The sequence below is a fragment of the Ammospiza nelsoni genome, chromosome 24, assembly GCF_027579445.1.
Source record: "Ammospiza nelsoni isolate bAmmNel1 chromosome 24, bAmmNel1.pri, whole genome shotgun sequence".
In the NCBI taxonomy this organism is placed as follows: domain Eukaryota; kingdom Metazoa; phylum Chordata; class Aves; order Passeriformes; family Passerellidae; genus Ammospiza; species Ammospiza nelsoni.
This window is the reverse complement of record NC_080656.1, coordinates 2,576,280-2,597,537: the sequence shown is the minus strand read 5'-3', so window position 1 is coordinate 2,597,537 and position 21,258 is coordinate 2,576,280. Positions and strand designations below refer to the sequence as shown.

Sequence of the window (21,258 nt, the reverse complement as noted above, 5' to 3'; positions counted from 1 at the left end):
AGGATTTCTGCAGTTACATATCTCACCTGGATATTTCATTGGAGGAAATCTGCCCTTGTGGGTGTTCATGCTACTCCCTTTTTTCCTCCTGATTTCTGAAATATTACACATAAACTTGGAGTTCTTTAAATAATTTTGCAGAAGGCTGCCCTTAGTCTTCATCTACAGGTATGGCCATTTCTGCAGTTCCATATCCCACCTGGCATCTGAGCACTGGGGATTTCATTGGAGGAAATCTACCTTGTGGGTGTTCATACTACTCCCTTTTTTCCCCCTGATTTTTGAATTATTACACATAAACTTGGAGTTTTTAAATAACTTTGCAGCAGGCAGCCCTCAGTCTTCACCTATAGATATAGCCATTTCTGCAGTTACATATCCTACCTGAGCATGGGGATTTCATTGGAGGAAATCTGCCTTGTGGATTTTCATGCTTTGGTGAAACTCCCTTTTTTCCCCTTGATTTTTGAAACATTACACATAAACTTGGAGTTCTTTAACTGACTTTGCAGAAGGCAGCTGAGAATGGTGAGCCTGTGGTAGCCCTTTTTATTCAGCAGAGGTTGATAACTCCTTTTTACCTCTAGTTGCCTGACTGGGGAAACTTAATTCTGCTTTCCTTAGTGCCAAAAGGCACAATCTCAGCTGAGCTGCAGCATCAGATTTGCAAAGCTTCTGCCTGCAGCCACAAAGGGTTAGAATAGTGCTTTGCATCAGACATCAAATCTCATATAATCGTGACAGAGAGCCTTTGTAAGAGGATTTGCAAAATAAGTGGTGAAACACTGTCATCTTAATGCCCCAGACAAAAATAAAACCACACAGTCATAATATTGAGAATCTTTCCATTTCTGTGGGATTTGATTCTCAAGTTGCTTCTTCAAATGCTGCTTGGTTGCTGAGAGAAATCTTTTTTTCCATGAAAGACAATTTGAAACCAGTTTTGGGATCTTATAGCAGGCTGTTCTTTATTAAGAGCTAATACTTAAAGGTTACTGGAACAATCCCTTTTTTCCTCTGCACAGAATGCATTGAATGGCTTTTAGTAAATCAGAAGCTAGAGCTTTTGCAATATTTCTAATTTAATTATCAAAATTTTGCCCAAGTCAGCTCTTTCACTCTCAAGTGGCTTGAGCTGTGCTCAGCAGAGTTTGTTTACTGAAAGATTTTTAATAACTCCTGTTCTGTTTGAAGGCTGGAAGAATGGCAAATGCACTGCTCTGCTTCATTCAAATAATGTGTATGTGAAAGGCTGCCCCCATTAAGGAATTAAATAAACTACAGCACAGTAAAGATTTGTAGCCTTGTAATCTGCATTATTTGTTTGCTTTGGTCAGTGCAACACTGTGACATCCCTGGAGAAAGTGAGATCAGGCTGACCCTGCAGAACTGCAACACACACTCAATGCCAAACTATTCATAAAAAGAAATGAAAATATTTCCCATCTATGCCATCCTGTGCCGTTGGATTGTTCTCCACTTGTTGATATTTTAGATTGTAATGCTTTTTCCAAATGAAAATGTTTTCTTTGTTGGAGACAAGGATGTTTGCCTTTGCTGAGGAACAGACTTAATGTCTTCTAGTTTAACTCTCAACCTTTAAATGTAGTTTGCCAAAATATTGCACAAATTAAAAACTAAAAGAAACTATTTGTTTGCTGGGGAGTGACCAGAAATAGAGGTCCTTGTTCAAAAGCAGGTTTTGTTTGATTCAGTTTTAACTCATTGCAGTCAGAACTGAAAGACTTTGCCAGGGCCTTGTGATAAGAGATGCAAATTATTTCATCAAAGTAATTATATCATCACAGACAAATAGAACAAGAAACAGTAATGATTAGGGAATGTTAAAAATAGCATATCAAGTGTATATATCATAAATATATAAATGAAAATCACACCAAGGCAGCTTAAAGAACAAACTGGGTGTAAACTCCAGGCCCCAGATGAGCAGTTTTGTGTGCATGGGGTAGAAAATCTCAGGCTTTAGTGATTATAATTTTTAAACTTAATAAATATCTGTCATTGCTGTTAGTACAGCATGTCCTGCCTTAAAACAGCTGCAGAGAGAAGAAAAATGTGCCAGGGCAAAATCTTTAAAGTACAAATCTGCTCTTTGTCTTTTAATGTGTTTGAATTAATATTTAGTGGTTTTGGCATAATAACCATTCTCAGAAGGGTTTTTATTCATGTTTTGCTATAAAGGGAAACAGTTTTCTTGCTTTTTAGCCCAGTTGTGATACAGCACACTTTGTAGCTAGAAAGCAGTTTTTACCTCCCAAAAATGCATTACTTTATGCAGTAATGTAAGAATAGTAAATGGAGGCAGCAAGATATGTTAAAGTACAGCTTTTTCTCCCCTGAATGTATTTTCCACATATAATTGCATATATTTATCTCAGTGTTTTATAGTGCATTTACAAAAGCATTCTTGCCTCTCTCTGATATTGCAAAAAGCTCTTATTCACTCTTTGGGAAATTTAAGAATTGTTCATTTGCAATTTATTATATTTGGAAGGAGACATGGAGCAGGGACTTGGTAAATAAATCATTATGGTTACAAAACAGCTGTGTCTGAGAAGACACTCTCATAACTCATTAGCACTTTTGGCATTTGAGAGGTGGAGGCATGAAATTCAACCTAAGAGCAGTTGGGCTTATTTTTAGTGGACTGTCACTTAAGTATTTCATGAGAAAGAAGGATAAATCAAACTGGGATTAACTTTTGTACTTTATAGATGGCTTAGCTGATGAATTTCCCAAGTATAGTTTGTCACTTCTTAACAAAATCAAATAATTTTATTTTACTAATTGGGAAGCTGCCAGGGATGCAATTTTCCTCTTGTCACTGGCCCCATAACATGGCATCACATTAAGACAAGAATCTCTCACTTCAGGAAAGATCTCTCATTCTTTTTGACAGAATTGCACATTTTCTGGTTCACCTTCCCCATCTTTGTTCCTTCTCTTTGGTTTTCCATTTTCTCTGACACTTGCCAGCGTACACCTAATTCTATTGATTTTCCTGGTGAGCTTTAGTATCCCCAAATTCAGGTTGCTCCTCTCTTAGAAAGCAGAATTATTTCACCCCAGCAGCCAGAGCAGAATTTGGCACTGTCCTGCACTTTGCTTGTCCTTGAGATGGAGATGTAGGGGGAGAAATCTCCTTCCTTCCTCATGTCCCATGGATTTAGTGGGGACATCCAGGGGCTGCTTGACCAAACTCTGGAGCTGATAAGAGATGAGCAGCAGCACCATCAGTGAATGAAGGTGTGGATTTGCTCTAGTGCTGCATTTCTCTGACATTTGCCAGTGTACACCTAATTCTATTGATTTTCCTGGCGAGCTTTAGGGTCCCCAAATTCAGGTTGCTCCTCTTTTAGAAAGCAGAATTATTTCACCCCAGCAGCATGAGCAGCTTTTGGCACTGTCCTGCACTCTGCTTGTCCTCAGGGTGGAGATGAAGGGAGAGAAATCTCCTTCCCTTCCTCATGTCCCATGGATTTAGTGGGGACATCCAGGGGCTGCTTGACCAAACTCAGGAGCTGATGAGAGATGAGCAGCAGCGCCATCAGTGAATGAAGTTGTGGATTTGCACTTTTAGTGCTGCATTTCTCTGACATTTGCCAGTGTACACCTAATTCTACTTGATTTTTCTGGTGCCCTTTAGGGTCCCCAAATTCAGGTTTTTCCTGTAGCCCTCTCTTAGAATTATTTCACCCCAGCAGCCAGAGGAGCTCGTAGCACTGTCCTGCACTCTGCTTGTCCTCAAGGTTTAGGGAGAGAAATCTCCTTCCCCATCTCGTGTCCCATGAATTTAGTGGGGACATCCAGGGGCTGCTTGACCAAACTCTGGAGCTGATGAGAGATGAGCCATCACTGAATGAAGGTGTGGGTTTGTTTTAGTGCTCTGTTTCCTTGGATTCTGTTCCCCAAGCCGCTTGAGCCACATTTGCCCCAGAGCTCTGGAGTGGTTTTGTTTGTACATTTCTCTAACAAACAGCTGTTTTGTCTTTTTTGTGTTGCATTTCTGATTTCCCAGAGGGCTCTTCCTGTCTCAGCTGCTTATCAATAAATGAAGACATTATCAGTTAATATATTTATGGATGATTTGGACCACAAAAGCCATTTAGTGTGGCAGGTTTGAACTCTTTATTGCTCAGGAAGTCTTGAAAAATTGACAAAATCGTCCCTTTAGGTGAATGTAACATTTCTGCTTTTCAGTGCTGGTACTGGATATGTTTTGAAAACTGGCTGTATTTAACATTTCCATTTTCTAGGTGTACCAAATATGTGCCCTTATTGAATTGTCAATTCACTGGGTAATCTGTGCAGAGAGCAGCTGATTTGGAACAAGTTGCTTCTGGGTGTTGTAAATGACTTTCCCAAGGCACTTTTATTATCTTATCACCCAGCTATCAGTGTCTATCAGAGATTTGAGAAAGCAACCTTGATGTGTATTTACCTGCCCCCCAACCCTTTCTGAGCAGTTATTTCCATTAAATTGCCCTTTTTTCTTTGCCTAGGCTCCATAGATGAGGGGGTTACAGAGGGACTGCCCACACTCCAGAGCACCTCTGGCACCAACGCTCATGCAGACGACGATGATCGGTATGTACCAACCTGGTGTGCAAAGTGTTCTGCACCAAGTGGGTGCTGTAATGAACCTCCCCAGCCTTAATCCCACAATGTTTAGTTGTTCCTACATTGAGTTCTGCGTGTTGATCAAAGTACAATCAGTGCCTGGAGGGGCAGATGCTTTAGGAGAATGTAGGTGATGAAAGTCACAATCTGCTTACTCGGTGCTTTTTGGTTCCTGTTTATTTCCAGGCAGCACTGGTGAAGAAAGATAGTCCTGTTCTTGCTGTTTCTTCACCATTGCTCTGTGTTAATAAATTTTAATTAAACCTCTACGTGAAACAACTGAAAACAAGGCCTGACTTCAACAGACCTCACTACTGCAAGCCACAGGAGAGGCAGAGCAGCCTTAAATCTCTTCCCCCAAACTTTCTGCCTGTAGTTCTTACCAAGATGCTGTGTGGCACTTGCTGTAAATATTTAGCAGGCTTTTGCTGTGCTGAGCTGAGTGATTTATTAAGGGAATCCCTTATAAGGGAAGGTTGGCAGAGAAACCCAAACTGAACTGGGTCTGTTTGGTCAAAGAGACATCATGGTTCTGTTAGAGCCAAGTGAGGTACCCAGCATGGCACACAGGGCTGCTCTCAGCTCCTCTGACTTCCAGTGCTGAGCTCTCCCCTCTCTCAGCACATTTTTCCAAACTGGGGTTTGTAAGACAAGTAAATCTGAGGAAGAAGTGTGAACCTTTGGAAGCTGTTGCAGAAATTGTGTCAAGAGAAGCTCCCTATAGGGATAATAACCAAAAGCTGCATTTTCATAGCTCATAAAATATTTCCTGTCATTTCCATCTCAAATCTGTCCCACTTCTCTTAAAAAGGGAAAATAACTGCTTAGATAAGACTTTTTGGATGACATGGAAGATTTTATCTATCTGCTAACAAACCTGAGTATAAAAATAACACCCAGCACTTAAGGGTTGAATTAATAGTAGGAGCACATGTTGCACTTGAACTAATCCAGGCTTTGAAACCTGTAATTCTGATGTCAAGTGGCACACATATTTTCAGCAGTGGATTATTTCAGAAATTTCCTATAAAACTGCAGAGCTTCAGCACAAATTGCATAGAAAACTCAAAAGATAAAAAATTCTTTAAACACACTGAAAATTCCCACTAAAATATCTCCTACATGCAGAGAAGGAAAGAATATTTACCTTAGTTTATGCTCCAGTTTGAGAATAATTAGTCTCAGAGTGACAGAAGTATCAGGAAAATTAAGTAGAATTTGCTTTGTTTCAATAGCTACAAGTGAACTGAGAGTCAAGGGGATTTCAGACTCCAGAACTAAAATTTTCTACCAAGTGATTTATCTTATAAATTCAAATGAAAGTGTCAAGAATGTTCTGATTGCAAGAACCAGCTAAAAGTTTAAAATGGTGCTTCCAAGACCTGAGCAGTTTCCTTTCAGGGGTTTGTATTTGTCTTGTCAGTGCTTTCAAATACACTGGGACAGCCCTTCAAGCATGACTTAAATTCCCATTTCAAGCATGGGATGGACACAGCAGCCAATAAATATGGATTGTTGTCCACTGTGCAGCAATTTGGGCACACAGTTTTGGGTGCATAAAAATTCTGAATAAAGTAAAACATGTTTCTCTAGCTGAATCAGAAAAAAGCCAATCAATACATTGTACAGATGGAGAAAATTTCCTTCCCAAACTGAATGTTTCCTGCACCTTTAACTCCAGGTTGTACATTTCTTTACCACTGGAAATTCTCAAAATGTCAAAATCAGTTGTGTGTGCCCAGTGCAAACTAATATTGAAAAATGTATGTTGTAATAAGCATTTATTATATTAATAAATGTAATATATTACATTTCTATTTCTAAAACAAAGCAAAAGCCCAGTCCCTCTAAAAGCCTCTCAATATTTCATCCATGTCACTGTGGAAGAATCATAAACATTTCAAAAACTAAGATGTCTTATCTCTTGAGTTTCTGTCTTAAATAATTAACATCATTAATTTGGCCTCCTGCATAATCAGTGTTTCATAAACAGTAGGTCACATGTAATTGTTGTCAGCTTAATAGGCACACAGGAGTCTGTTAAGGATTAAAATTATTGTTCAGTGAAGTCTCATCTATTCCTTCTCTGGTATTTCACATTTGGATTGTTACACACTTTTCTAATCTTGGTGTCTGTATCAGTTTGTGGCTGCACTTCAAAAGGAATTGCTCATTTATTAAAGTTATAAAAAGTCTCTCTGATCCAATAGAATGAGAATCTCCACTTCTCTAAAATAACAGTTATTTGCAAATAATGAACATTACCAAAATGCCAGTGAACCTGGAATTCATGTTTGTCAGAGTTCAGTTCTGCATAGTTAAATATGTAAATAATCTCAGGGTGAAAAGAAGAAAAAGTGCAAGTAGGATATTTCAGTGACAACATTTGAAACCTCTCTCTCTCTATGTGCAGAAGTTCTTGGAGATGTCAGGCAAATCTCAGCTGTTAAATGCCATATTGATCACAAATTGCAAAAAAATTAAGTAAATGTGGGGGAAAAAGAAGCAGGGGAGAGAAAATCTAATAATGTTTCAAATAGAATATTTTCATGGTGCTAAGTTATGTCACTTTTCTAATCTTGCCTGCTTTAACAGTTGGTCTCTATATCAGTTTGTGGCTGCACTTCAAAAGGAATTGTTCATTTATTAAAGTTATAAAAAGTATCTCTGATCCAATAGAACGAGAATCTCCACTTCTCTAAAATAACAGTTATTTGCAAATAATGGGCATTACCAAAATGCCAGTGAACCTGGAATTCATGTTTGTCAGAGTTTAGCTCTGCGTAGTTAAATATGTAAATAATCTCAGGAGAAAAAGTGCAAGTAGGATATTTCAGTGACAACATTTGAAACCTCTCTCTCTACGTGCAGAAGTTCTTGGAGATGTCAGGCAAATCTCAGCTGTTAAATGCCATATTGATCACAAATTGCAAGTCGTGGAAAATTAAGTAAATGTGAAGGGAAAAAGAAGCAGGGGAGAGAAAATCTAATAATGTTTCAAATAGAATCTCTTCATGGTGCTAAGTTATGTCACCAAATAGGTATTTCACCCTGCTGGCAGTGTGAGCACGGGAAAAGACAAGCCAGGCACTGATAGCTGGGGAGCCTCTGATTCCCACTGCATCTGCTTTAATCAGCCCTCCTCACCATGAAAGATGGATGAATTAAAAAACCAGGCTTTAATTTCAATTTCTTCTGTGGAGCTGTGCCCATAACACTTCTCCAGGGGATGAGGTGGCACCAGCACAGGCGTGGAGGGTGAGTGAGCCCAAGAGAGCTGGAAACAAAAGGAGAGCTCAGCTCTGGCTCCTGAGCTGGAAACAAAAGGAGAGCTCTGCTGCCCTACTTTGGGTGTCTCCTGAGAAAGCTCCAGCAGCACAAGGTGCCTGTGCCTCCTCCTCACAGTCCCCTACCACAGCACTGAGGGAGGCAGCACCTAAGGAACTTGTCAGAAGATGAAATTCTTTGTTGTCACAAAACCCAAATGTTATTCTTATTTGAGCACACTGCATGTATAAAAAAGGAAGCAGAGTGCCAGGCTTGGTCAGGAATTTGGTTAGAAAAATCAGAACCTGTGTTTAAAATGCTCTCATTTATTTCAAAAAGCTTCAGTTGATGTTTTTTAGACCCCAAAATGGCAGAGAACTCCATTCTGCCAGGCCCAGGACAGGAGCTAGTGACTTTGCTCTTGCAAATATTCCCTTTATCACAGATCACCAATCCGTCACATCTCTGTTTTCCACAGCTCTGGGACCCTACTGTGTATAAAAAGTCAAGGACAAGAAAATGTCTTCTTTAGTGCAAATCTTCCTCCAGTGCCATGTGAGGTCAGAAATCCTTAGGGTTTTACAGACTGAGTGATACTAAACTCTACAGGAAACCCTTTAATCCTGTGTGTATCAAGAGATACCTGGTGCTCTCTCTCCAGATAAATTTTATAACTGGAACTTTGGCTGCTGAGAATTCTGCACTCAGAATTCAGATCCCCCCTGTCCTCGCAGTTGTAGTTCCATCCTTTTCCACAGTAAAGACAGTTTAAGTGTTGATTTTAAAGAGATGATCCTGGTTCTTCCCCTTCTGTGCTGAGCTGTTTTGTGAATTTTTGTATGATGCCTAGGAAAATGTCTTTGTGCAAAGTGCATGTTTCATTTTGTGTGAGTGTAAGAACCCCCCAAATCCAGCATTACCCTGATCCCAGCCCTCTAGGCCTGAGGGGGAGGCAGAGCAGCAGAAGGATTTCCTCAGTTAGGAAAACTTTCTGACTGTGAGGAGGCACCATTGCATCTTTTGTCAGGGCATTTCAGAATTTCACTTTAGTAAAGCTCAGGTTGCAATGTGTTGTGAACAACCAGGGTCAGAGCAGTTCCCTGCTGCCACTGATGGCTGATCTTTCAGCAGGCTGGGAGCAGCTGAAATGGCAATTTCACCAAAAATACAGATTTTAATGCTCAGGGAAGGGAAACCCCAGGTAATGCAAACCCTGTTTGTACCAGCAGATCTGTTCCTATTTCACTGTGTCCTTTAGCAAGCTCCTTGCCAGAGGACTTGGATTAGAGCACTATAGTTCCCTTAAACAGTTTGCAGCTGGAGGCTATGGAGGAGCAATTAGTCAGTTTTAAATAAATTACTTTGAAAGTTAAATTGTTCCTCATTGCAGTTCATGTGCTGTTCTTTAAACACAGCACTGGAGCTCTTTGAATCAGACAAGGAGCAAGTATTGCTTCATTAGATTAATATTTTAAACTAAGAAATATGCAATTGTAGATGCTAGTATTTGTTGATGGAGCTTGGATTGAGATGAAAAATTAATTGGCTTTAATTTCATTTGTAAATATCACTGAAGCTGCAAAATACTCCTTTGCTTTTCATTTGCTCAGCTCTATAAACTCTTCCTCAGGGACTGTTTAGTGATTGCAAGTCATCGATGTGCTGGAGAAAATGCCCATGCCTGGAAAATAACATTCAGTTCAGCTTGCAGTTGTGCTCAGGCCCAGAGAAACAGAATTCTGAGCTTATTCCCTGGGTGTGCTCAGATGTGCAGAGTCAGTGACTGTAAGATTTCAGGTGCAGATCAGACACATTGCTACAGACCCAGAGATTTCCAGAATAAATGAGATTTCAGCAGAAATGTGACGTGCCAATCTCTTCCTTCTCCCACAAAAGCCCTCAAGGTTCCGATTTTTGCAGAGGAGGCTTCTTGGCTGGTTTTATAAATGAATGCCTTTTTTCTTTGTAGTCTGGAGAACGTTCAGTACCCCTACCAACTCTACATTGCTCCTTCCACCAGCAGCACAGAGAGGCCCAGCCCCAACGGTCCCGACAGACCCTTCCAGTGTCCCACGTGCGGGGTGCGCTTCACCCGCATCCAGAACCTGAAACAACACATGCTCATCCACTCAGGTGAGAAACAGCCCTGCTCCCCCAATTCCTGACTCACAGCCTTGTAATAATGCAGCTTTTTCACTCACCTGCCAAGTGCTTGAGAGTTGATTTCAGAAAGATTGGGTAGAGGCTGTCGTTGAATGGTTGTTTTGATCCCTGGAGTCTGACTGATAGTTGTGCTCGTGGATAATCAGCATTTGTGTGGACTGAAAAAAACCTGATTGCCTGCAACTCATCAGAATAAGTAATTTTCCTGAAAAAGATCTGAGATGAAATAAAATATACTTGGCCCTTGTATTGCACTAAAGAAATAGATTGAAATTCTTCCTCTGCCATGTTGCAATTCCCTGCTGTGTTTCAGAGCAGACTTGCAGAGTCTCCTTTCTGCATAAGAAAATATTATCTATCTGTGTCCTTGCATTTTAGGAGGTTGTATGCCTTTGGATCTCAGACTTTTTGGAAGGATTGTAGGACAACTGAATTGGTTTGATTATCAATTTAGCTCCTGCAGGTAGCACAGGCAGCCAAAGGTTTATGGGAATGCCTCCTCTGGACCTGGGTCCCCAAATTAATTTTGGTTTCTAACCAAGCATGAACTCCCCAATGTCTTTGCTATTGGTGTTTTCAAGACTTGTCAGCATTATGTGGCAATAACATTGACATTTGAGGGAATAAAGGGAATATTGAAGGGTTTTTGCATTTGGCCACTAAGTCTCATGGTTTAGCATCTCCTGGTTTGAGTCTGACTCTTACTGCACACAGAGGCTGAACCATTCTGGGACAGGGCAGACACAACTGACAAAGTGTAATTTTTCCCCTGTCAATAATTATTTGTCAAATCCTTTCAAGCAAAATAGCCAGATATGTGTTTAATATTTGAAAAAGGAAATTCTGTGGGCATATCAGGTGCAAAATGATCCCAAGCCTGTTGTTAAAATCTGACAGCAAAGCATCTCTGGTCCACCTGACAACCCCTGGGTAAAGCTGGGAGAGCTTTGAATAGCTGGTTTAGAATAATTAACATGCAAAAGAACTCTCAAAGCTTGTAAATGTTGAAAGTGTTTTCACATGAGTAAAATGGCTAAAGAGATTTCCCTCAAGCTACCAGAGGAAATAGGTGCCCTTGGACACTAGGAAAGCATGAAAAGTTTGAGCTCCACCAGACCATATTCCAGTTTATTAACTTGTTTTCACATGCTTAACAGGGCATTGCAGTGTAACCTTAACTACAGCTTTCTCTGTCTAAAAGCCCTCAATTAAAAGTTCACCTCCTGCTTTGAAAGTAAGGAAAGCAGAGTGAAAGACTGGGGGAATTAACAGCCAGGGCTGATGCACATTCAGCCTTTTGAGAAAATCTTTTTTATTCCTTGACAGCCCTATTATGAATAGAGCTCCATATTCCAGATTCTTAACCTCATGTTTGGATTTTCCCACTTTCTGCAGTTCACACTTTTTATTAAATCCTAAGGTTTTGGTGACTCAGACTTTTATGTTGTAATAGTACTGTTTGTGTGATTAAACACTCAGCCACTCCAACATGTTGCAGAGCTCACATGTTTTAGGGTAAGAAATGAAAAATTAATTAGGAATTGAATTTCTAGAATTAATACAAGAAAAGAAATTCTAAATTAATACAAGGAAAAAATGAGAGGCATGAAGCTCTGCTATCTTAGAGAGCTGTCTGTCATGCAAAGTTGCCGAAAATCCTTGTGCAGCAAGGTTCCCACGCAATATAAAGGCTCCTACTGCCCCTTTTATCACCATTCCTGCTGCATTACAGGGGCGTCCCTGTGCACAGTCCCCTTGCCAGAACACTTCTCTGAGGCCAAAGGCAGCCAGAAAAAAAACATTGCAATTAAGGGTAGGCTGATAATTGCATTGTTGGGAACCAGTCTGGCACAAGAATCTGCCGAGATCAAAGGAGTTCAAAGGCACAGGAGATGGCTGCAGCATCAGGGCCTTGTGGCTGTGCCTGGGTGTTGCTGGTTGGAAGCTCTGTACAAATCACAAATGGGACAGGACTGAGGAGGAACGTGCTCTGAGCTGGTTTATTTTTTAGTATCAGTTTCATTACAGGGTTATGGCAATGGGAAGATGCTATCAGCTCTAATCTCAGTTCTGCTGTCTCTGAAGCCTGCCTTTTGCAGCTTTCCCAAAACCCTTGATTTTATAAATTCCCACACCTGGGGATCTTTAATCCACAGGGGCTTGAGCTCATTTAAACTGTGGGGAAAGAGCTCAGGACAGGACACAGCCATGAGTGATGGGAAGGATGAAAGTTTGACAAGAAAGTCTCACAGATATGTGTGCTTGACAGAAAGATTTTAAAATTAAGGAATAGAGATGGAAGCAAGTTTTGATATAGAAGAAAAGAATTGCTGAGCCAGTCTTACTGGATAACCAAGGAGCCAAAGGGTGTGTTGGTTAGAAGGGGTTTTTATGGCTTAGAGCAAAGGATAAACCCACCCCAAACAAGAAGATGTTTTTACCAAGCAGGAAGAGAGCACAGGCAAACAAGTCAGCAAAGTTACAAGTAGAAAAAAGGTCTCAGAATTTTCCACTGCAAGAAAACTGAAAAACAACTTCTAGCTTAAACTGTAATGTACTAACTTTTAGTGATTGGAGAACAGTAACATGAATATGGTAATTACAGTAGTTATGATAGGCTATAGATAAAAGTTAAGGTATAGATTGGTTCTGCTGTATTAAGGTGCTCAGCAAAGAAAATGATATAATGCAATGTAACCAAAAGAAAAGTATATAATGCAATGTAACCAAAACCAAAGGGTCTCCAGGCCTGCCTGCAGCTGGAGCTGACAGCTGTGGGCACAGCTCTGTCACCCACCACCCTGGACTGCTGTAACTCTTGGATGTAATAAACTGGATTTTGTATACAATAAACTGCATTTTGGATACAATAATTTGCATTTTGGATACAATAAACTGCATTTTGGATACAATAATTTGCATTTTGGATACAATAAACTGCATTTTGGAGAGCCCCTGGAGTCCCACATCCCCCATTTCGGCTCTTACAGTGGCGCCCAACGTGGGGCACCATTAGTAAGAGCCTGAATGAGGGATGCAGGTTTCTAGGCCTGCCTGCAGCTGGAGCTGACAGCTGTAGGCACAGCTCTGTCACCCACCACCCTGGACTGCTGTAACGTTTTGGATGGAATAAACTGGATTTTGTATACAATAAACTGCATTTTGGATACAATAAACTGCATTTTGGAGAGCTGCCTGGAGTCCCACATCCCCCATTTCGGCTCTTACACCTGAGATTTCCTGGAGATGGTTTCTGAGGGAGTACAGCTCTGCTCTAATTGTTAACAGAGAATCTCTTCCTCAAGCAGGGCTTTGCTGTGAGCACCTAGAGCTGCTGTCTGGGGAGGATTGTGCCCTGGCTCCCCAGGTGAACGTGTTTGTGCTCTCTCCCGCAGGCATTAAACCCTTTCAGTGTGACCGCTGTGGGAAAAAGTTCACCCGCGCTTACTCGCTCAAGATGCATCGCCTGAAGCACGAAGGTAAACGCTGTTTCCGGTGCCAGATATGTAGTGCCACTTTCACTTCCTTCGGGGAATATAAACACCACATGCGGGTTTCCCGGCACATTATCCGCAAGCCTCGGATTTACGAGTGCAAAACATGCGGCGCCATGTTCACCAACTCTGGAAATTTAATCGTTCACCTGAGGAGCTTGAACCATGAAGCGTCAGAGCTAGCAAACTACTTCCAGAGCAGGTGAGGTGCACAGCAAAAACCTAACAGGGAAACTTGCTTTTTTCTTTTTTTTCTTTTTTTTTTCCTTTTTTTTTTTTTTTTCCTTAGATCATCATTTCCTGCTTTCAGGGCAGCCTGCTGTGCCTCTCATCAGGCTGCCAGCTAATTCCAGTCAGATTGATTCCTGCTCCACTCTTCTGTTGTATCTGATCTGTCTTACAGCATGGGAGCTATATAGGAGGCTACTGAAGAATCCAGTGATATGCAGAGGCTGGTTCTGGGTTATTTAATTTCTCTTTTCACTAGTACCTATGGCCAGGCCAATGGTGTGAAGCCACAGTGTTCTGTCCTACAGTATTGGTGATTTTATATTGATTTGCTTTTCAAAATCTTGTATGTAGCCTGTTCACTTTCATAGGGCACAGACTTCCAACTTCTGTGGAAAGATTGCATGACTCCAGACCTTCTCCTTTCTCATTTTCTAGATAACATTACTAAATGGTTAGACTAATGGGTTTGGAAATAGTAAGGGCCACTTGGACATTTTTTATCAGGGCACCAAAGACTTGGCATATCTCACAAATGCACTGCTAAAGACTATTAAAAGAGTTCTGAGGTATCAGACAAGCACTGTGTTCTCTCATTGATATAAATATAATTGTTGGAATTTGAGATAGAAAATACAAAAGTTGGATGAGAGAAATTGAAGACAGGAAGATCTTCCAGCTCATAAATCCATAGAGAGAGTGCAGCTTGCTGTGTGTAAGTCATCTGCCTTCAGCAATGCAAAAAATGCAATGTTCTGAATGTTACAGCATCACAATCCCACCCCTCCTGATTTCCAGACATTATTCTTCTTCCCATAAAAACATTTGAGTATTTTGTTCTATTTGATTAACTCAGAAGTGACGTAGGATGAAAAAGATTGAAAAACAAAGCAGGAAAGCCAGTGGCTGTTCTTTCAGCAGAATATTGTTTAAAAGTACAAGTGCTTCATATCTGAGGGCTTACACAGTTCTTGTTCTTGGCTCTTGTGCCAAAACTGGAGCAAACACTCTGAGGGTGATGCCCTGATTGTGGTAAGCACTGCATTGTTGTCAGCAAATTAAAGTCACACTAAAGGGTGTGATTTAAGTTGCCTGTAGCCCTTCCTTCAGTCTGATTTGACAATCATGAGGTTTAGCAGAGTTGGGGTTGGAGCAGTGAATGCTTCTGTCCTTTAAGGATTTCTTTTAACTGAGGCATTGCCAGGTGAACCAAAGCATACAAATGTGCATATATGTAATACATGTATATACTTGTCTCAAGACAAACTTCATGTGTGGTGCTGAAAACTTGCAAAGAAATTTATTTCCATTATGTCCTCATGCTCTGAAAGTACAACTGGAGCATTTGGTAGGTTTTCTTTGGATCCACTCAGCCCTCAGCTGTTAAGAGCGCATAGCACAAGAGTTGTCCAGGAAGGATTAAAAGGGGAAGGAAGTGCAAGTCCATACTTTTCTCAGGAGTGTGATACATGTCAGGATCACACCCCCAGTGCAGCTGGCAGCTCCCTCTGCCTTCAGCTGCCCCACCTGTGCCCCTGGTTCCAGCCTGCCCACTCACAGGGAAGTCCTGCTGCTGCTCTGGGGGATGTTGTACCTCAGACATGGAAAGGGCCACATTTTGCCAGTGCTGAACTCATTTTTGTTTCTATTTTTAAAGCCTGAGTGCTCCCTTTTTTTTCAATGAGGTTTGCAGTGCCAAATGTGTTCCAGACATTAACTTGCCTTCTCATCAAGGTGATACAATCTAATCATAAGAAGTTGCTGTGTAGGAAATACAGATGTGAAATAGATGCCACTGAATAAATTCTGTGTGTGTGGAAATGAGAAGCAGGTGATGGTGCTTAGTGGGGTATGTCAGTGCCATGATCTTGGCCAATGTGAAATGAGTTCCTTTGTTCTCTGTCAATGCTTGTGCGATGGAGCTGCTACCATGGTGTGAGAAATGACATTTGTCTTCTGTCCTTTACCCCTCCTGCAGTGACTTCCTAGTACCGGACTACTTAAACCAGGAACAAGAGGAGACCCTCGGGCAGTATGAGCTAGGGGAGCATGGCTTTGAGAGCAACTCTTCTGTCCAAATGCCTGTCATTTCACAGGTGTCATCTACTCAGAATTGTGAAAGCACTTTCCCCTTGGGGTCTCTGGGTGGGTTGGCAGAGAAGGAAGAAGATGTGCCAGAGCAGCCAAAGACTAACACCACTGCTGAGGCAGCCGCGGGTGACCCTCCCAAACCGGAGCTGTCATCTATTACTATCGAATAATTCATGGTTTGGTTTCATTTTTGTTCTTTGGAAAGTGCCTGTGTTTGGTCCTGTACATTTTAATTTAATTTTTTTAAACGAAAAGTGGGGAGATTTTCCCCTTTTTACTTTGTAAGCTACGCTTTAAACTGAAAACTGCGACAGATGTTACGTTATTTTTCATGACTGAATGATCACTTCTGTGAAAATATTTAAGACTGATTGCACAAAAAAAGATCTTGTCAGAACATCATGGAAGCTGTGATATACTTCTAAAGAAGAACAACTGATTCAGATCACTTTAACTATTCCTTCTTCCACAGTTAGAGCAGCTCATTAAGTTCCTCTTGCTTCTGCAGACCCTCTGGTTAAGGGAAAGAAATCAGAGGAAACCTTTTTCAAATGATAAACAAAAGGATGCATTGGAAACCATGACTGAACAGTTTTGACTAGTTTTGAGTGGATGCTTTAATCTTCTGCATAAAGAAGTGACACTTCCTATATGTGCCTGCTGTTTTTCAAAGCCCTTACTGTGCCCTGTGCTTGGAAATGGTGAGCGGTTTTGAAAGGAACAGTCACACACTTCTTCAAAACACACATCCCTGTCCAGCCCAGATGAATGCCAGGTATTCCTACTTCTTCTGTTCCAGTCCTTTTAGAAACTGCTTGATCAAATAGCCTAAACACATCAGCTCTGCTGAGGCTGGGCATGGAAAGTCTAAAGGTGCACCAGGAATTGGGAATGATGGAGAAGTGTTCAGCCATGCAAGCCTGACAAATATCTCCTGACTGTACCTGTCTGTAGATGGGGAACCACAAAGGAAAATGAAGGTTTTCCCAAACTGAAATTCTTAAACCTTGGCCAGATTATTTGCAGTTCTGATCATTTCCCCACACTGTGTTTTTACTAATCTGAGATTTAGCTAGAGGGAGTTTACAGATTGGAAAAAATAAGCTCTTTTGTGCATTATTGCACTTTTTTTTTTGTTTATACATATGTATGTATAGTTTCAGAGATTTTTACTAGCCTGTTTTGGATAAAACAAGCAATTTATTCTCTCTAAGGACAACTTTCTAACCAACAGGGGGCTGTTTACAAAAAGCCTATAGAGCAATGATGAATTGTTCCTGTTTCAAAACACTTTAAATCCTTGCCAACTCGGTTTATTAAAGGCCATTACTCCAGCTACACACACAGCTCAAGCAAGCAATAAACTGAAATATTTGCAATTTCATTTTTCCATATTTAGAAAAAGCTACAAATGGAGGGTGTGGGATTTTCAGAGCAGTGAGTCTTGTTTGGTCGAGCCTGTTTGGGCTCAAGTACTGCTTTGAAACCTAAATTAGGAAGTACATTAGGAGATTTGTGATTTTTCTTACAGCTTCTGAAGTTAACTCAGTGTTTGATGCCAAATGCCCACGGCCTACAGATGATGTGCTGAGTGAGTAGGTATTCCTTGATCTCAGTATTCCAAAGGCATGATTTACTCCCTTAGTTTTGAGTCTTGTTTGTGTAAATTGCTATTTTCTGTTATTTTCCGGATTTGTTTTATGCAAACATGAGGAGGAAATGAAACCAATAGAGAAAGGTTGCTCCTGAAGAAACAGAAGACACAAAAGTCGTATTATATTGCACATCAATTTGTATTCAGTCAGCCTAGGCAGCTCTGATACTCTCTGAGACTGAGTTCTTTCTATTAATAGCCAGCTTTTGTAAGGAAAAAAGTTTATTGACCTTTGGAAAGTGTTTAAAGGGTTTCAGTGACTTCAGCAATTTTTCTCTTTTTAGGTTAAACCCACATATTTTAGTTAAATAGAGTGAAAACAGTTGGGATTTAAGTACTTTCCAGGTTGCTGGAATGAGGTTTCTCCACCAGATCCAAAGGGTATTTTAGAAACATGCTGCAAAGAACTTCTGTGCTGCAATTCAGTCTTGATTATATCTACCTTTGTGAGGCTTCTTAAAAGGGCTTGAAGGAGAAATGCTTTTTCTGGGCTGTGAAATAGCCCAGTGCCTGCTGATGAGCTGGATTTAGAGACCATTTCCCTTCCACTTGTGATTTCTCTGAGAAGCCAGTGAGACAAGACAAAGCCTTTTGCTGAGCTTTGTTCTGACCTAGAGGGCTGCAACACTGAGCTCAAACCCAGCGTTTTCTCTTTTTCCTGACATGTTCCACTGGTAAATGAGAATCCTTTGTGAGTCATGTTCTGAACAGTGCTTCACCCAAACCACATTTCCTGACTGCAGAGATGTAATAATCAAAGGTGGTCAGGGATGAGGTGGAAGACATAATCTGATCATTAAAATCTGATCATTTCCCTTCCTGAAGTATTTTACTAAAGAGTTCATTGGTGAGAAGGTACAAATACACCACAGACATACCTGGATATTGGATTTTAAGACTTAAAATTTTGAGTCAGAAGGCAAATTGCTTTCAGAATACCAAAGAGAAAGGGGAAAGTTACAAAGACTTTACAACTCTGATCTGTTCTTCCTTGAAAAGAAATAAGGATCATTAACACCGAGGTACAAGGCAAGGCCTGGGGTTCATTGTTCATTGCACTGTGTGTTACACATTATCTTTTCAGCTTCCTAATTTCTGGGTAACATCTTAATTTAGTTCTCACTTTTCCATCTGGTTCAACTGGAGGAAGAACAGAGTTCTTGCAGGATTTTGTTTGGTTGCTTTAGGGTTGAGTTTACTTGTTAATTTTCCTGTCTGTAATTGTTTCTTGTTAATATCTCTTTTCTCCATAGAAATGAATACGGTTTAAATGCAAACACCTTTTTATTCCTCCTCTCTAAAGCTTGTTGGAAGTGTTCAGTTCTTTGAAATGCTGGTGTTCTTCACAAGAGAGATGTAAAAACACAGGACATCTTCAAACAATTTCTGTTGCTCCTGTGCTTGGATTCCAAACAGAGCAAGAGAGAGAACTAAAACAGAAAAAACTTGCCTTAAACTACACTTGGGATTAAACCTAAAGCATCCATTTCTTTCAGCACATTATCAGAGGGTTTTGAATTCTGGGATGCATTTTCTTATTTCTTCTTCACTTTTTTTCCCTCCCTCCCAAAAAAAATCCATTATTTAGTATTCATTTCTGTGTCTGCTAGACAAGGGTCAGGGCTGATGTGGTTCAGCCCTCCTGCTGCAAGCAGAGTGAGCCCAAGTGGTGTCCCCACAGCTGGAGTTCAGTTGTCAGGCTCACAGAGACCACGGCCAAGTCTCTCATACTGAGAGATCAGTAGACTCGGGTATTGGAAATGGTTCTGGCTTCACATGGATTCTGAGTCGAAAAGATGTGAATTTAAACTTTTTAAAAAAGTAATAGCTGCCAATGCAGTCAGATATATTTTATAAGACTATGATCCCTATATGTCCCCTGTGGGATGGAGTTTTATTGTTTTTAAGCTATGGTTTAAGGTTTTATATGAGGGCTTCAGGCACTTCTTGGTCGCTGGTTCCACCCTGCAGCCCTGGGGTGGGAGGGCTGAGGTGAGTGCTGGTCTCTCTCAGAGACAAACCAGGAAGCATTTTATATGCAAATCCAGCAGGAGCTTTGTGCACCCTGCAGGGATGAGAGAATTCAGATGGAGGAGCACCTGCTGCTCCCAATCCATTGCAACTTCCACACCATCAGAAAATGGCAAATAGCTGATTTTCATTCAGGCCGCTCACGTTCCAGTTTTGCTTACAAGGTGAAATCCTGTTTTGGAGGGTTCTCATCTCCAACTGTAGACATAATAAATCCCATAGCATCGTGATGATGGCAGGTAAGAGGGTTCAGGACAGTACTTCACCACACCAGAGGTACCTGGTAAATAGAGTGGGTTCCAAGTATTTGAGGAAATGTACCATAAAAGAAACAAATGTGAATTTTTTTAGTGCAACAGTACTTACTGCTCTGGATTTTTGTTCACTCCGTGTGCTAGCACAGTAACTCCGTGTCCCACAGCTCTCAGCTACAAATCTGGTTGCACTAAAAAAAAAATGGAATCTGGTGCTGCCAGCCTGTGTGGCAACTGTACCTACAGTCTTCCTGAGGGTTGCCGAAGTCCCCAGAAGAGTGATTTTGTTTCACCAGTCATTTAGCTGTGCATGCTTTTGATATTCTGACCTGTAACCCTGGCTACACCGAGTCCTTGGACAGCTTCCTTGCTCTGTTCTGCAGTGCCTTCACTCGAGGTGCTGCCCGTGGTGAAACCCCAAAGAGGGAAAAGTGGAAGCTGGAGGAAAAAAAATGTGAATTAAATTATTGTTGGGCTTCTTTGTGCATTTTAGTAACAGTGAAACCCCCTTAACTGTGCCAGTCTCCAGTCACCAGCCGTATATCAGTCATCATCTCATCCTCAGTACAGCTTCTCTTGTTGATGCTGGCCACAGCTAGATTACTTGGCATGTTTATTGACCTAACAGAATTGGTTTTGGGTTTTGGTTTTGTTTTTTAATGTATACGATGTTTAAATACACTTCACATTTTATATAATACTATCTGGCTATTAGTATTTTTCAGGAACCATAGTTCTTGGTGGCTATATATATTTTTGTGACTTTTTTTGTAAACTAAGTGCCGTTTCAACGTTACAATCATTTTTAGAGTTATTGTAATCAATGTGAATATCATGTTTTTTCAACTCTGTTCTGAGCCTGTAGTGTTTGCTTTGTGATCATATGTGTAATGTATATATTCTGTATAGTTACATTGTATTGAAATACTAGCTTGTTTGATATAAGAAAAGTATGTATTGGGTACCTTTTTGCTAGCCTGGTTGTTTAATCTTTAAAAAAAAAGTTCCAAAATACAAAAAAAAAATCTCCAAACTGGTCCCATGATAGGTCAAAATTAAGGGGGGAGAAAAACTAGTTTTGAGTGTCTTTGGATAGAAATATGAAGCTAAGATTTTTCATTAAAATATTAATGTTTTATGGAGTATATCTTTGCTTTGTGTGGTTATTTAACTCTGGCAGTGTTTGCCGTGCAGTGCAGCAGAGTAACCTGGACCTTCCGTGAGAAGGTGCAACCAACCCTGTCCCTTGAGCCACATTCTCTCAAAGCTTTGCTTTTAACCAGTCCCAAAAGAGCTGATATGGGGAGAACTCACTGGTGCTGAAGCTGTCCCTGGGAGAAAGGTAGATTAAAACAAAATTAACATTAATAGATGGATGGAGAAGTTACATGAGTAAAGAATACAGCACACATTTCTGTTTCATTTTCCTTTGTCT

At 40.7% G+C, this 21,258-nt stretch overlaps 1 protein-coding gene across 4 annotated transcripts in view; it reads left to right on the top strand.

Moving 5' to 3' along the window:
* The window catches only part of ZBTB44 (zinc finger and BTB domain containing 44), a 40,184-nt gene extending 19,214 nt beyond the window's left edge, over window positions 1-20,970 (top strand). For 3 of the 4 annotated variants that reach the window (XM_059488248.1, XM_059488247.1, XM_059488249.1), the window contains 4 exons: window positions 4,524-4,608; window positions 9,878-10,041; window positions 13,467-13,767; window positions 15,772-20,970. In XM_059488248.1, coding sequence (XP_059344231.1) covers window positions 4,524-4,608; window positions 9,878-10,041; window positions 13,467-13,767; window positions 15,772-16,054 — 833 coding nt within the window. In that variant the 3' untranslated portion in view covers window positions 16,055-20,970. The remainder of the gene's footprint in view (window positions 1-4,523; window positions 4,609-9,877; window positions 10,042-13,466; window positions 13,768-15,771) is intronic. The other variant, XM_059488250.1, reaches the window with a different exon arrangement.
* Window positions 20,971-21,258: the final 288 nt, after the last annotated feature.